The sequence below is a fragment of the Pseudopodoces humilis genome, chromosome 15 (genome assembly GCF_049639895.1).
Source record: "Pseudopodoces humilis isolate 2021_Gansu_Grassland_sample_001 chromosome 15, ASM4963989v1, whole genome shotgun sequence".
Lineage (NCBI taxonomy): Eukaryota > Metazoa > Chordata > Aves > Passeriformes > Paridae > Pseudopodoces > Pseudopodoces humilis.
Window position 1 is genome coordinate 12,282,611 of NC_142214.1, and position 16,717 is coordinate 12,299,327.

The following is a 16,717-nucleotide window of genomic DNA, read 5'->3' on the forward strand; positions in this document are numbered from 1 at the left end:
CCTGTGTGCGACACTCGGCACACCTGGCTGGAGTCACACCTTGGCATGACCAGACCAGAGCTGAGCTGGAGCCCCGCTCGGGTTTGTTCCTTCCTCGGCCGACCTACCTATATCTGCTGTAACGACACTTGAAAAACTCGTTTATCTAGTTAAGGTCGCTGCCGATCGGGTCGGCGAACAGGATCGCGCTGACGGGCGTGCAGAGTTGTGCCCAGTCCTTGCTCCCCTCCCGGCCGGTGGCACGGGGAGTCGAACCGCGGGCAGCTACGATAAGGAGGAGGAGAAGGAAGGAGGGCAGCCGCGCGAAATCAGCGGCAACAGGCGGGAAGGGGCCGTGGACAGAGAGCGCGCACCCGCCAACGGAGCAGCGGCCGCGGCGGCGAAGAGAGGCTGCGGGGAGCGGAGGGAGGCGGGCGCAGCCGCGAAAGAGGGAGGAGCGGGCTGCCGGGCGCAGCCAATTCGGGGGACTCGTCCATTTTTCGGCGTGAGTCAGGCACGTCGGTGGGGTGATGCTGCGGCGGCGGCCAAGGGCTGGGCCAACCCCGGGGAGCGGCCCGCCCGCTCGGGCCCGGAGTCTCGGCTGTGCCGGTGCTGCCGCTGAGCGTAGTGGTGCTTCCTCTTTCCCGTCCCTCGCCAGGGCCGGCGCCATGGCCGGGGGCGCCGGGCCTGCCGCTCCTTGACACCCGCCCGCCCGCGGAGGTACCAAGCCCGCGCCCGGGGATGCAGGGGATGCGCAGGTGGGGGGCTGCGGAGGGACAGAGGGGCGGGCTGAGGGGGCTGGGTACGGCGCTGGCCGCGGGTAAGAGCAGCCCAGGCGGGGAGGAAAGGGCAAGCAGTGGGTGGCAGAGCCGGGCGGGAAGAGGTGGGATCCTGGGCTGGGGCGTCTGGACCTGGGACTAGACCAGCTCCGCAGCTGTGGCCTCTATCTCCCCTCAGGCTGCTGCGTGCGGGACTCCTCCGGGCAGCGGAAGGGAAGAACTGCCCGTGCCCCAGGCAGAGCTGCCACTTCTCCCGGAGCCTGCCAAGGAAGGGCTGCAGCGGGAGCGTCTTGGTGTTTCGTGCTTCGTCTGTCCGGAAATATTTTGGCTTTGATTCCGTCTTGCTCCTCCCGTCTTGTTCCTGGAGAAGAGGTACCGTCCCGCTATGCCTCGATACAGCCTCCACAACCTTTTGGACTGGGTGTATGGAGGGGTGGACCCCAGCTTTGCCGGCAATGGAGGGCCGGAATGCGCCGCCTTTCTCTCCGGCCAGCAGCGCTTGCTGGAGAGTTTGGTCTTCCTCAGTGTGGGCGCCATGGAGATCCTCGTGTCCCTGTGGAAGCTCAGGCAGCAGCATGTCCAGGAGCTGGAGAATCTGCTGCAGCAGCGCCAGACTAAGCAGGAGAGCCTGGGCAAAAACCTTCTGCTGGTGCTGCTCTGTCTCATCTTTGGGCTGGAGCTGGGATTCAAATTTGCCACCAGAACTGTCATTTACCTCCTGAATCCCTGCCATGTGGTCACTATGATGCAGGTAAGGCTTGTGCAGGGTCACCTGACAGTTTGCTTTTGTGATGTACTTGCAAAACAGTATTTTTTCCCCCCCCATAGTCAGTTTGTGGACCAAAAGTGCCTAGCAAAGTAGAAATGCCGAGAATGGTATAAATATTTTAAAACTTTTCTTTTTAATCAGTTGAATTGAAATCTATATGAAAACAAAACCAAGACAGATGAAAAGGTGAAATTGTAGCTATAGCTAATGTCTGAATCTCCAGTTGAAAGTGTAATTAAGGCTTTCTCATCACTTGCCTTCACCTGATCCTTGCTTCAAGAACAGAAGGTGCTGTTTTCACTGACAGCAGTGCTAAAATTTGCAGCAAATCCAATGAAAACAAGATTAATGCAAAACCAGCTATGTAATTTACGTGCAGCTTTTTCAAGCAAGTGCCTTCTAGGGGTTTGTTTGTATTTTGTGAAGGTGTTGGAGAAACAAATTACTCATTGTGCAGATAATGTTGATTTACCTTTCTAATTTTAGAGGCTGAATACAAGTGTTCCCTGCTTCTCATGTGTGGGGTGAACAAACTGATGTGGCCTAATATGCCTTTAATGACTTGTGGCATGTTTGTTGATGTGTATGCAGTTTGAGTAGATTTCACAATAATGGATACAAAACCAGTTGCTGAACTGGGCTATCTAAAGCTTATAAGCTGTGTTAATAGTCCTGTGCATGTAGTTAACTATCAGCTTGTTAAGGATTGTGGGAGATGTCAAAAATTATTTTGCTAATTTTCTACCCTTAACATTAAATAGCTTAAATAGTTCAAGGTCAAGAATTAATCTAAGAATGTCAAAAAGATTTTCATAAAAGTTGCCATGATAGCAATGTCTGTCTAAAATCAATAACAGATGAAAATCAGATCAGTGCCATTCTGTGTCTCCCACTGCAGTATGTGAGGTGATCTGGGCTGAATCAGATCTAGCCAGTTGTTGAATTCACACCTGGAGAGCATTTCCTAAAAGGCAAGGAAACATCTTTTCTTGTTGTTCCAGCAGTTTGAGGCAGATGGGTTTTATTTCAAGGCAAGGGGAGGGCAGGGAGGGGAACAAGCTGCTACAGCAATATTCAAGTCCTTTACAGCAATTAATTTACAGTTCCAGAAATAATTAGTAGGTTATGTAAATTCCTAGGCTGTGATGCAGTGTTTGCTCAGTAATTTACAGCATAGGAGATTTCCTTCCCTTGAAGTGATAAGGATTGTTGTGAAATCAGTCAGTCAGTATAGGGAGTGAAGATATGCAAGGACTATGCAGAAATAATTAAAATAAAATAATACAGCAACATTCTTTCTAGGCAGTACTCAGTGATAACTGGGAAATTTTCCTATTAATTCTCTGGAAAAGAGGGGAGGATATATTAACAGGATTTGAAAGCATAATTGTCTTTATGTTATGATGTTAATGATAAGTATTCATCTGAATGCATACACAGACCTGGGGCGGCTAGTTCTGTTCACCTCTTTCAATAATGCCTCCTGAAAGGGAGATTGAGTCTGTTAAGAGTTAAGCTCTTAGTCAAATCTCGTTTTGATTAATTGTGAAGTTTTAAAAACAATCCTACGCTAATAATTCACTAGAAATGGTGTTCCAGCATTTGTGAAATTGAGAAGGTGAGCATATCAGCAAAATGTAGAAGTCATGCTGCTTCATCCTCAAAAAGATGTATTAGAAATAGGCCTGGGCTTAATGTAGAGAAAGAAAGTAACGGTAAAACCAGTGGCTTTCAGCAGAAAAAGAGAATTAGATCCAAAGATAGTCAATGATCTCCACCAGCAGACAAGTAATACATAGTTGGAATCTTGAGAACATTGGTTTTTTTCTAGCCTGAATTTGCTGAGGACAATAGATTTGTAAGATGAAATATATGAAATTCACTTCTGTTCTTGCAGTAGTGTGTACATAATCCTGCTGTGTCTAAATAATGTAATGAACAAAGTAGAAGGTGAAGAGATGAAATGTGCTACAACAATCAAGATCACTTCAAAGGGAAGCCAACAGTAGCTGTTGGTAAAGGTCTCTTCTTCTAGTCTATTTCTGTTTTCATTTTCTATAACAGACTGTTTCACCTCAGCAACAAAGACTGGGCTCTGAGCCAAAAATATTTGAAACTGAAAATTGCACTTCAGATTTTCCCTGCATAAAAGCAGAAGTCCTGGTCTTAAAAGACATGAGACTGAAATGAAATCAAAGTATAATGGAAGTTAGATGTGTGTGCATTTGGGAAGACAAAACTGTAATATAATGGCTACTGAATTTTAGAAATGGGTCTATTCTGACTAGGTATCTGATTTCTGCCTATCATGCCAATCTGTGTTCAACTCTTTTTGTAAGTGGAAAGAACTAGTTTAGATGTGACATTGCAAGGATGAAGTGTTGATCAAGTGGATATATTTAACTGCCTCAACAGGTCTTATGGTTCATCAGCTTCCCAGAATTTGTTGCCATCCTGTCATCTGGTTGAATTGCCTAGAAGCCATGGCACTCATTTCCTGTTCTGGGTTTTGGCTTCTTGCTTAGCTTTTGGAGGAGGAAGGGTGTTTTTTCACCAGTGTTATGGATGCAGCATCACTGAGAGAGAAATCCTTCAAGTCTTAAAAAATTATATATATATTTGGTAACAAGGGCAAATGGAAACTGGCGCAGTTTCTCTGCCAGCTCTAGGATGGGGATGGGGTTTGTTTGTACAGCATGGTGTTATTGTGTGGGGAAGGGGAGCAAGGGGAAGCAAGGGGAGAAGTATGTGAAGGAATGCATACTAAACTCTTTACATAAAAAATGGTCTTTGTGAAAGTTATTTGAATACCTCTGTTAAAAAAGAAAACAAAAACAAGCCACAGGCCACAGCCACTTTTTAGGAGTAGCAATTTGATTGGACCAGAGCTGCTGCAGATCTGACAAAAGGGAAACATTCAATCTTTAGGCTGTTCAAAACCTTTCCTGCCTTTCCATAGCAGGAAACAAAAATCAACGTATGTTTAAGGAACCAGGTGTTATATGTTCAAGACATTAATCCTTTCTAGTATTTTAGGGGACAACACTGTGGTAATGAAATAGGCTATGTGATAGAAATCGTTGAAGTTTCTGATTGAGCAGTGCAAGAAGGATTCCCTCAAGATCCGAATATAGCATTATTGATTTCTTTGCAAGCTTTGTGAAGAAGACTTTGAGCAGCAGCCAGAGTGTGCTTGTTGAGAATTGTATGTACGAGTGTTGTGTCCCTGTCTACGAGCATTGCTTTAGTGAGGTGAAAGGAAAATTCAACTCTTTGCAATGTCAAACCAAATGATTTCAAAACCATTTTTCTTTACATGTTCTGTATTCTTTATAGTTTTTTTTTTGTTTTTTTTAACTTGTACTAGTTTGAAAGCAAACCAGTGAGAGATTCCAAGTCAGAATTACAATTTAATAAGAAAATTAAAATAAATGCATTTTATTAGTACAAAGTACAAAAACACTGAGAGAGTCAGAATACAGCCTGACATGCTGTTGGTCTGGGTGTTGGTAGCAGTCCTATTAAATGGTGGCTGCAGTCCTCTTGGAGTGATGTGGTTCTGTTGAAACAGTGATGCTGTAGAAGGGTGTGGTTTTTCTCTGAAGGTCCAGTGGTGATGTAGAAGGGTTTTGTCTTCCTCTGGGAATCCAGTGGAAAAAGGCTGCACGAGGTGTTCCAAACTCAGATTATATCCAGATAGGAATGCTTGGCTCCTCTCCCTGGGCAGAACATCTCACTATGGGATGATGTAATTTTTATCAGTCATGGAGTGAGACTCAGTGTCTTATTAATAGAAGATATTCCCCTGGAGGGAGCATAGGTCATGAAAAAAATAAAGAGCACTGCCCCACCTGGTTCTAGCAGACCATAAAGGAATGCATACTTTTGGTAACATCTTACATTGTAACCTAAGACATTACTTTTCAGTCAAAACCCTTATGTTCACGTAGCAGTTCTCAGCTCAGCTTTAGTGAAGGAGAAGTTAGAATTTATATAAAAAACTCGTTTTCTATTATTTCTTCCTGTACCCCCAGTTTGTAATTTGGCACACAGAATTTTCAAGCTACTATTCACAATCAAGGTAACTTAATGCAAATAAATAAACACAGGTATCTCTTGATGTTCTGGAGACACCCAGCTGGAGCTAACAGGCAATTAAGATTAAGTGTAGACTGGAGCCAGAGCTAAAATTAGCCTGTATTGCAGAAGAGAAACTTGTGACCAAAAAAAGAAAAAAGTAAGGAAAAAGTAATCTAAAGCAGAGCTTGTAGGTAACACTGGTAGGCTGAAGTGATCTCAAAAGGTCGTTCCCCACCTTAATGATTATGTGACTATAATAATGTTTTTCTTTTTAAAAATATTTTCAGTTTTAAATACTGAGAGTTATGACTCACCAGTCTGTAGAAATTAAAACTGTCTGTGTATCATTTTATTGAAACCTTAAGGAAGTGACAGAAACATGACTGTAGCCTAATCCTAAAATTATTGGTGCAGCCAGCTGTCCTTGTAAACTGTTGTGGATTTTGTACTTGATTTTAGTATGTCTAGGCCTTCTTCCAGAATGGTGGTTTAATACCAATCTTAAAATAAATTTTGTAATTCTATTTTATTCTAGAAAGAGTTTTGCAAGAATAATTTCTCAGTGGTAAATTCTCAGCTGGTCAGTTGCTGTAATTCCCTTCCAGTTCTTCACTGAATTATTTCACTTCAGCCAGTTAAGGACTGACATTTGTTTAGAATAAAGAAAAGTGTTTGTAGGAAACATCTGTTTTGTTGAGTTATTGCTTTGGTGATCTTTTTATGCAAAGAGACGTAAATGTAAAGGGGAAGCAATAGGTGGAAAGAAGTATAGGTTTCACCCAGTGATCTTGGTCTGATGTCTACATAAATAGAGTCTTAAGTGCATCTACAGCTCAGTAAGTACTAAATTCTGTGTTCACTATTTCAGTTCATTATTTCCAGTTCTGACTTCTTTAGAGACCTGGATCCTTTCTGTCCTCTGCAGAAGAGGTTACTGTTTTTTGAAACAATGGGCTGTTTTCAGACCTTACATAATAAACATAGCTTGACTAAATCCTGCATCATGTGGGAGTGTGTCCCAAACTATATCTAATTAATTACTTACTTCCTCTTTTTTTTCTTTTAATTTGCATGGTTCCTAAATGCTTTGTAATATTTGGAAGAATCAGTTAAATTGTGTAATTTTTTAAATGTTCTGTCTCTCCAAAACCTTGAATTAAAGGGACAAAATTTCCTATGAATACATATACATTTTTCAAAATGTAAGTCCATGAACATAAGTTTTTCTTTTTACAGCTGCAAGTTAACTTGTGATGCTTTTCCTTACAGCTGAAGGCTAGAGAGGATATTTATGCTGGAGTGTGGTGAAAAAGGGCTGATGAAGAAGAATTAAAGCACTGACAGCACCAGTGTTTCTTGGTGGCAAGCTTCATTTCTTGCGAAGGAGTGCATTTTCCTTCCAGGACAGCAGCCTCAGGGACACAGATAAGAAGTGACAGCTCAGGAGACAATCCATCAGTTCCTTTATCCTGGGTCTGCAGTGCTCCAAAGCCATTGGTCTGGCCTTCAGAACAACTGGACATGCTTGGATAGTTTAATCTGCCCCTGGTTCCCAGGTTTTTCCTTAATTGTTACTTTTATCTTAATTTGTTTTATTTGTCTTATTTTTAAGCAATGATTTTGTTGTGTTTAAAAACACTATCAACTTAAGTTTAGAGGGTTTTACTGATACTGCAATTATTGTAATAATTACATATAGGACTGATGAAAAGCATTTCTGTGATAGCTCTGACACTGTATATACTTTGTTTCACCATTGTGTTTACTTTTAGTCAATCCTAGCATATAGTAGAGAAATGGGGAAATATTAGTATGAGGCAAGCCAAGGTTTCTTAGTCAGAAATAAGACTAATTTTTTATTTAGTATAAAGAGCATAGCAAATGTGTCCTAAGGCTGTGATTCAGTTTTCTTGTTTAAAGAGGTTATGGACCAGCCTTTTTAATTTAAGCAAGATTTCACCAGTGTTGTTTTATCCTAAGCTTTAGTCCAGGTGACTGGGACCACAGGAACTTGTTATGGTGCTGGTGAATGTTCTAGTTCAGGAACTGGAGTCTAAAGCTCTTAGTTAAGCCTTTGTTTTGAAGTTGCTAGAATTTGGAAATACTCATGTGCTTCAGGCTTTAATGCATTTTTAGATAATTCTCTCCTTTATTCTGAATACTCTTAGGAGAAAAGAATATAAAAAGTGGGGAGTTGACAAGGGATATCTTGCTCTCTAAGCAGAAGTAGGAACTGCATGACTGGAAACTGGATGAAAATTCTTAGCTTTCTCCGACCCCAAATATTTACACTGAGTGTTATCTAAAGGCCACTAGATGAATGATTAGGTAACTAGATATTGGTTTGTTATGATGACATCATCATAGATTTAAAGCATATATCATTCAAAGTGTGACATATGTAGTTTGAGCAACATATTAGGGAGATAAAGGCCTCTTTTTGTTTCTTTTTTCTTCTGTCTTGATTTTTTTTCCAGAACAGAGCTATTAATAATTGTTTCAATGTACTGTCCAGTGCTATGATGTGTTGATGTTGGCTGAAATATATTTTTAGGATGGATTTTTTTATCCTATTTGGCAGTTTCACACACCATTCCCTATAGGTTGTTTGCTGGTAACTTAAACTGATGTTTCAGGAGTAGCTGCCTGATGCTATCAGGATTTCAGTGGAGTGGTGAATGAAAACAGTAGTGGTAACCACACTGGACACCTTATAGATTCCAGGGGCTGGGATGTCATTCTTCTCATGATTTCCAGTCTAAGAAGGCCTTGTTCACTGTCTCCTTGGCCTGCTGTCAACGTCGACAGTCCCAGTCACAGATGATTTTTACTGAAGTGTAAAGTACTGTGGTGTACTGATCATTGTATACCAGCCACATCCCCTGCAGCAATTTGAACTGTGTCAGTGTTCACCAGGAGCAAGTCCTGTGCCACAAATTTGAAACCTGCCGTGTAATGGGACTCATAATTCTGGTGGCACTTCTTCAGGGCTTTAGATTGATGTGGTGAGGGTTTATGTTAATTCAGATGGCCAAGTAAATAGTGTCAAGCAAATGTAATGGTTTGTATTATAATACTTTGTTGATTAGTGAAATGCAAACTTAAATTATCAGGAATAGAATGTTGTATGCCTTAGCTTTTTATGGATTGTGTTACTATTTCATTGGTAAAAGTTGGCTGTAGTAAGGCTATTAGTTACTGTCTTGTGTTTTTAAAGACTTAAAAATTTCTGTTGGAAAATCCTACAAAATGAGGAATTTTTAACTGTGACAAGAAAAAAGGTGTTGGTGACTCAAGGCAGTGTAGATCAGGGCTTTTCTATGATGATTTTGCTTTTGTAGGCAACCAATACAAATCATCCTGTTCAGATGGGAAACTAACAAAAGAGTGTATGCACATGAGAATCTTGTGAACTCGTGTGTCACTGACAGAAGGAGATGCAAGTTAATCTAAATTCAGTGTAAATGAAATTTTCTTAAGAAATTTGAATTAGGATTTATTTTTTAAATTCAGCCTCTTTGTTCTTTAACCTTAGGTATGTTTTTAATTGTCAAGTTTTCTTTAAGCACTGATTTAAGCATGGGGAATGAAGGAACCCACTACTAGTGAAGCACTGGAGCAGACAGTAGTTAGAGAAAAAGGAAAAGTAACTTCAGTGACCTCTGAAATACTAATTCCTAAGGAGTGATAGCTAATGCACTCATAGAAAGACCTGTGTCATGTGTTAATAATTAATCCTGAACTATGAGAAGTCTAGAAGTCTTTCACCTAAGACTCTGAAGGGGAAGAAGGTGAATATGGGTTTGCTGAGTAAACAAAGCCCATGGAAGGGGAGACTAATCTAGAATGTCCCAATGAACGTGTATCATTTACAGTATGTTAGATTGTAGAGGATAGAAGCTGTTCAGCTTGCTACAGGTCTTCCATCGTTGGGTAGAACTGGGAAGCTGGGGGGTTGGAACCAGGGACAGGCAGCTTGTTGTATTCCAGTCTGATTTATGTAACACAGAAACTACTTTTACTGCAATATTTTTTAATGCTCTGCCAGCAGTGTTACTTTGAATCATGAATATCCTTAGCACTAGATAACATAGGACACATTAATCCCTGAACCTACCTGACAGCTGCAGTGAGGCAGTGGTGATTTTAATGCTAAAATATTAAGTATATTCAACTTGCTCCTATTTAGCAATTAGCATGCAACATCTTTTGGTATATCTTTTTTTTTTTTCTTTTCCCAAGGTTTAGCAGTTTGAACTTGTCAAACCACATATGATTTTTATTTTTATTTTTTATTTCAATTCCCTTTTAGAAAGCAAGTGATGGCTTTTAAAGAATGGCTGTTCTATTCTGACTTGATAGTTTGTACAGGAAGAAATGCTGACTCAAAGCTGCTTGATGGAGTTGTTAAATTACTGGTTTCTGATAAATGATAGAATGATTGCTTTGAACTTACTTAAAAATTAATTTTAGAGTTGATTTACAAAATCTTTTACATATTTTAAATTGTCCATCTACTTGGATCTTCCTTGCTTTATTGTGAGGGAAAATGGATGATTTTCATAGGTACAGTAAAGTACTCTTACACTTACCACCCTGAGGTAAGTGTACTTCACTGTATCTTAGCCTTTTAAACATACCTTTTAATCTGTTCTGCTCTGGTGAGTACTTTGATAGACCTAACAGATAGACCTAAGTGAAATTTTTATTTCAATGCAGATTTATTAAAGCCTATCTCTATCTGTTTTGTTCCTTTTGGTTTCAAATTCATTCCAGTTTTGAATGAATCCAGTTTCCATGAATTTTCATATTGCTCTGAATATTGCCAGTAGAAATTAAAATATAACCTCTTCAAGTTTTTGAAATAGTACAATAAACCAATCAGTTTATGATCTGGTTAAGTAATCATGACTGAAATGTTTGAAAAAGAAGGATGTGTTTCCAGTCTTCTGCAGGGAGGTACTAAATCAAATGGGCTGCTCATAGACAACTTGCTGTTCTGAAAGGTAAATGATATATGTGCCACAGGTGCAGGGGTTTGAGGGGCAATGTTCTCAGCTGTCTTCTGCCAGAAACTGCTCAGACATCCCTAAGTGTTCCCACTCATTCCATGAGTGATACTGTGATGTTACATCTGGAATGGTTGCAATTGTGTGACTTGCTCTGTTCTTCTCCAATACCTTTTGAATTGTCTTTTATCTCTTCAGGTTTTTGATCAAACAAGATGGTCTTTATTATGCATGCTTCTGTCTCAGCAGGGCTAGGACTGGTAGAAGAAAAGCCTTTCATGACAAGTTTTGACTGCACTCTTTGCCTCAGTGTACTGACTGAAAATTAGTGTCAAAGTTAAAATACTATTGTATTTTGTAGAGATTTTGAATGGTCTGGAATAAACGAAAAGCAGAGATGCAGCCAACTCAGGACCAAACAAATAAATAAGTGAGCTCTCCCTATGTAACGCCTAGAGTGAGGCAATAGCATTCAATTAATAGACATTTGAAGAGGTATTTTTCTTCAGAGACAATATTGCTGTTAAACTCTTTTTGAGCAAAAGATTCTGTGTATCTTTGGACAGGACAGCAACTTGTGATATTTTTACTAGTTTTTATTTTTGAAATTTTGATTACTACAACTAACGGCATGCTGACATGTCAAAGAAACTAGGAAATATTAGGCAAATGAAAATTTGCAGCTGACAAATGGAAATGGTCTCAAACCATTTTCTGACTTACGGAAATGGTCTCAAAGCTTTAGGAACCTGTAACATAATATGTGTATCTAGATACACATAACCTTGTCAGCCTCTGAGAATTTTCATAGACATAAATCTAGCATGTTCCACAGCCTCTCATCAGCTGTTTTTAGGTAAGTCATGGTTCATAATCCATGGGAAAAATGTTTGCAGGCATTCTGGTATTGTAGATTTTAGCTACTGTAGGTAGTAGCTAACTACAGATGTATTGTAGAGGGACTGTTGGATTAAAAAATTGCAATGATAGAACAAGAAGAGTGTTTCCATACTGGTTTCAATCTAGCAGTAAATGTAAAATGGGAAACCAGCTATGTTTGATGGTTTGTGCACTTTTTTCCATTTCTTTAAAATGGTGCACTTACCCATTGTAGAAGTCCAGATATGCAAACTGTAAAATAGGTTTCTTGAATAAAACTATTTCTATATTAATTAAAAAAAAATCAAAACCATTAGTATCTCCAAATAAATGCGATAATTGCAGCACATATAATGCTTGAAATACCAGAAACTGTTTGCAGCCCAGTGCTATGTTAGTTCAGACCAGCCATGAGTTCAGTGTCCATAAGCTCCTGTCTCAAGGAAGGAATAGTTAATTAGTGCTGTACTGGACACTGGAGTCCCTAGACTCTCCAGCCATGCTGATCTGTCATGTGTGGTGGACCTTTGTCTCTGGACTTATGCCAGGCAGTGCTGGCCAAGCAGTTCTTCATGCCAGAAGCATTTCCCAAGGGGGTGGATAATTGTTCTTATGGCTTTGCAGAGCAGTTGTGAAATATAGTGACAGAATTTGTGATTTTATTTTTTCATCTGGGTCCTCAAGGTTGAAGTGATCTTCTGTGGATTAACCAGTGTTAGGGGATTCTCTGCAATTTACTACCTGAGAACTGTTGTAGAATCTCCTGGTCCTGTGCTTCTGAAAGACTCAACCATTGTGACTCTTAATATTGTCCTCATCTAGGACTTCTTATCTCTGAATTTCCTCAGTGCCACACACAATTTTGTACTTTCTCTCACCCATTAGCCTGCAGTCTTTTAGAGATACTAATCCCTGTGTGGAAAATGTCCCATAACTTTTTTTTTCTTTTTTTTTTTAGTGTTGGAAAGGAAAGGCTGTGGTCAGAACTATGCTCATAATCCAGTCTATCCAACAATATATATTTTGTACTTAATTTTCCCCATCCAAAATAGCTACTTTTTTTCATTTTGGGCTAATTCTTTTGCTCTTCTTTAATTCGTAAGGTGAAAACATAACAGGTGACAGAACTGACAGAGGAAGGGGGGATATTGAAGTTGTTTCCTAGTGTTTCTTCTAAATTGAAAGTTGAGTTATTCTGTCTTGGGCAAGGAGAACCCCCTTCATTGTGATTTACCATACACACTGCCTGTGTCTGCTGGAGCTCTGCAGTGCCAGGTGGGGTGTGGGCTGGGAACCCCAGTGCCCCAAAACTGGAGTTCTGCAGGAGAGCAGAGGCTGGGAGCTCTGCACAGCCCTGCTGCTGTTTTAGATCAGGATTCTTTGGTTTATGGAACAGAGTTGTTCCCTCCTGCAAGGCAGGATTACTGGATTTCCAGTGTGACAGTGAAAAGTAGTAGGATTATAGGATCGGTGTGGGAACGCTTGTGTTGGAGCTTATGAGCTTGTCTGCTGTGAACTGTGTATTTAAGACTGCTGATACTCTGAAATGAGTAATGACACCTGTTATACAGACATTTGAAAATCAGATACAAGTGTGTCCTTTAAAATTTCCCTTCAATAGGTTGAGATTTGTTTATCATGGCAAGTATCTACATATGGAGAGAGAAAGTGTTGATATTAAGCTGCTAAAGCTGAAGCATTTGAAGATCTCTTCCATGATCCTAAACTTTTAGCATAAAAATTCCGGTTATGATTTCTCTGCTGCCATGAAAAATGGAAGTTAGGCTTATTTTCCAAAGGATCCCTTTAACAGATGGATTTTCATGCTTAAAAATGTTAAATAGTTGTGTTTCCCCTCATCAGGTTTTGAAACTGTTTCTTTCAGTAGAGTTGAAATAATCAGCTGTAAATTCTTTTCTCTTCTTTGCCTGTCTCCATGGTAGTAAAGTGATTTAAATTGGTATGTCATCTCAGTCCTTGTAACAGTGCCATCCTTTTTAAATGTGACCTGTTTTAATCCCCAGTGCTGAGATTCAGATAGTACTCAGACTCAGATCATAGCTTCTGCTCTGCCATGTAGCAGTTGGAGCACTCTGCAGTGTGTTAGAAAAACAAGAGTCTAATGTCATTAAGACATATTTATAGTTTGTTTATTTTTTGCATACAGAGAAAATGATTAATTTTGAGTGGGAGGGTTTTGGTTTTTTTAAGATGTAGGAGATAAAAAGAAATGGAATTCTCCCTTGGAAGAGCAGAATTTGTTTCTTGGAAGTATTAACCATGCTTCAACAATAACATATATTCCCTGTCAGATTTCTGAATTTAAGGAAATGATAAAATATTCAAATTTAAACTCTAGATGGACTGGTGAGACTCTAGATATAATATCTCCATTTGCTAACATATAACGTGAAGTGTTTAAAAAGTTTGACCGTACACACAGGTCACATGTGAAAAAATATTTATCACAGGAGGGCCGTACAAGATATTTATGGTTTCCAGAGAAGAGAAAATATAGTCTACCATTCAAGGAACTTTAGTTAGTAAATAAAGTTTATTCCAAAATATTCAACAATGGTATTGTAAGCATAATAGGTGTTAGACACTTTTCCCAGAAGCTGTATGGGTCTTACATGCAAAGTGATATACAGAGCTCTTATAAGATTTTTCTGGCATGTACTTTTTTCTTTTTTGTTTCCCTTAGCACAGAAAAACATCCATTAGTGATTCTAATCATGCACCTGTTATGTTCTCTATCTCCTTAACCTGCTCTAATGAGTTGAAAGTGCTTGCGTTTTAAAGACTTCAGAGAAACTGATTGGATTTTAACAGTATTCACTAAGAAAATGTCTTGAGGTACATTCCATTAAATTTAATTGCTGCCTCTCTTACTGTACCTTTGTTAGTGTTGTATGACTTGGGAAAAACAATTTGAGTGTGTGTTGTGTTCTAAGCTGTTGTTGAGACTTGAATGGAACATACAGATGTCTGCATATTAAGAACTTGACCTGTTTTGTCCATTTAACTTGGAAACAAAATATTTGGAATTTATTTGTGTAGTAATGACAGGAAGCCCCTTGTCTATGAAAGGACTCAGTAGGATGATCCAGATTTCAACACTTCTTCTATTGCTGCAAGTACATTGTCTAATAGTGATTAATTTCAGTATCCATTGGAGGCCTCTTCCTAACCCTGCAATATTTGAAAGAAACACATTTGGTGAATTGTCCAATCTGACATCAAAGCAGACATATTCTCCAAAGTTCTCACTCGATTCAGTGGTAATTTGTTTTGTTGGTTTTCAGTGAAGTAAAGTATTGTGACTTTATTTTAGGAACAGCAGTAAAAAATGTGATCCATATTTTGCTGAAATACTGAACAGTAAACCAGTTTCTTCTTTGCAGTAGTGGACAATATAAAGAAAGAACTTTTATTACTGAGCATTTATGCAGTAAACTCATTATATCTAGAGCAAGACTTGCTAATATGAAGTTTTTAAAGTTACTGTGTGAAGTTGTGGCACTGGTGAAGGGAAGGACGGTGGTGATGTTGCTATAAATGCTGATATAAAGCACAGCAAGGACCTCACCATGATTGAGGGAGCTGCTGTAGAAGATTGGTAGTACAGTAATCTGGTTCTTGAGAGAGCTTTTATAATGTCAATAATACCTGGCTAGAATTTGACTGGTTTCGTAGGCACTGGCAGAAGCTGAACTCTCAGTGCTGCTCATACTGCTTAAATCTTTTTATATGTAGGTAATAGAAGACCTTTTGATATGTTAAAGACTTTAAGTCTTTTCCAGCTCCGCTGTAAAATGCGTCTTCTGGCAAGAAATTATTTGTGACATACAGAACTGAATAGGAAAGATTTAGAAAATGGATTCTAAAAGAGGTCACTGTCATTAATTTAAATTTGTTTCTAACATTTCAGATTTTTCTTCTTGCCTGTCCCCCATGTCGCACTGCAATGATTCTCTTCAGGTAATACCTCTTCCTTACTGTATTTCTGTCTACTTGTACAATATATTTTAGAAGTTAATCACTGCTTAATTTATAAAATACTAAGGGAAATATCAAGTTGGAAAGGCATACTGGTTGAATTGAAAAATGACACCTTGAAAAGCATAAGGGCTTAAATCAGGGTCTTGGGCCCCTTATCCTTGCTTCTTCTGTGTTGGTGGGTTTGGCCTCACTTATGAGCAATTCAGCTCAGCAATAGTGGATTAATGCAGATAAATGTATGAGCTACTATAATTTGTGTTATGGACCTCAAACCTTTTGAACATCCTCAACCGAGGTTAGTAACTGGGCCTTGCTGGAAGCCATGCAGGCATTCTGGGTCTGACTTCAAAACTGTGGATAAGGAAAGTTAAATAGGCAAAGCAAATTCTTTTTGACTTGGTTTGATATTTCTCACATCTATGCAGTTTTTTCCAAAATACTGCATATTGTTACTAACCTAAGGAACCACGAGAGTCTCTGATGTGCAGGAGGCTCTATCAGGCTGCAGCAGCAGAGCCCAGTGTGCAGCTGAAGGTGCAGCCAGTGTGTTGTGGGGAAGGTCTGGTATTTCCCAAGCAGTGGTACTTGGAAATGGCTGTAGTTGCCACCGTGACATTAAACTGTGCTCTTCCTTGTCTTAGTCTAGGCAAAAATGATACTGGGGGAATGCTTTAGACAGTCTTTCTGCAGCTTTTTCCTGCTGTTCCTTATTTCTGCAGGGATTATGCTGAACAAAGATGTGTATTAGCATCTCTGTCTTGGACAATGTGAAAAGTATGTCTGCTGTCCTGGAAATCTTTGTTAAAGACCAGTTGTAGAGTGGAGGCCACAATATTTGTTGTTTTTCAGAATGGGTATATATTTTTCTAACACCCTGACATGCAAATTATACATAGCATACAAATTATATTTGAAAATCTGTTTTAAAATTTTAATACCTTTTCCTCCCTCAAGTTACTTTTAAATTCCTAGGAATTTGACAGACAGTGGTGGGAGACAGTTTATTCTTTACTTTGTGTCTGATGTAAAGTAGACTGAAACAGTTCTGATACTAATTTTCTGTTCCTGTGATCCAACAGTAATTCAGAAAAAGATAGCTGAATTTGAATGCTATACAAATTGTGGTGTGTAACACTACTTTCCTGCCTTGTGCTTTGCTTAGGGCTTGCTGTTGCATTTTGATAAACGTAATTCTTTTCTTAAAGGGACTTTCAAATTCT

At 39.5% G+C, this 16,717-nt stretch overlaps 1 protein-coding gene across 7 annotated transcripts in view; it reads left to right on the plus strand.

Annotated features, from left to right (window-relative positions):
- Positions 1-360: 360 nt before the first annotated feature.
- The window catches only part of TMEM164 (transmembrane protein 164), a 46,028-nt gene continuing 29,671 nt past the window's right edge, over positions 361-16,717 (plus strand). For 2 of the 7 annotated variants that reach the window (XM_005530023.3, XM_014258796.2), the window contains exons 1-3: positions 504-699; positions 937-1,509; positions 15,427-15,476. In XM_005530023.3, coding sequence (XP_005530080.1) covers positions 1,144-1,509; positions 15,427-15,476 — 416 coding nt within the window. In that variant the 5' untranslated portion in view covers positions 504-699; positions 937-1,143. The other 5 variants (XM_088062853.1, XM_088062855.1, XM_088062854.1 and 2 more) reach the window with 5 other exon arrangements.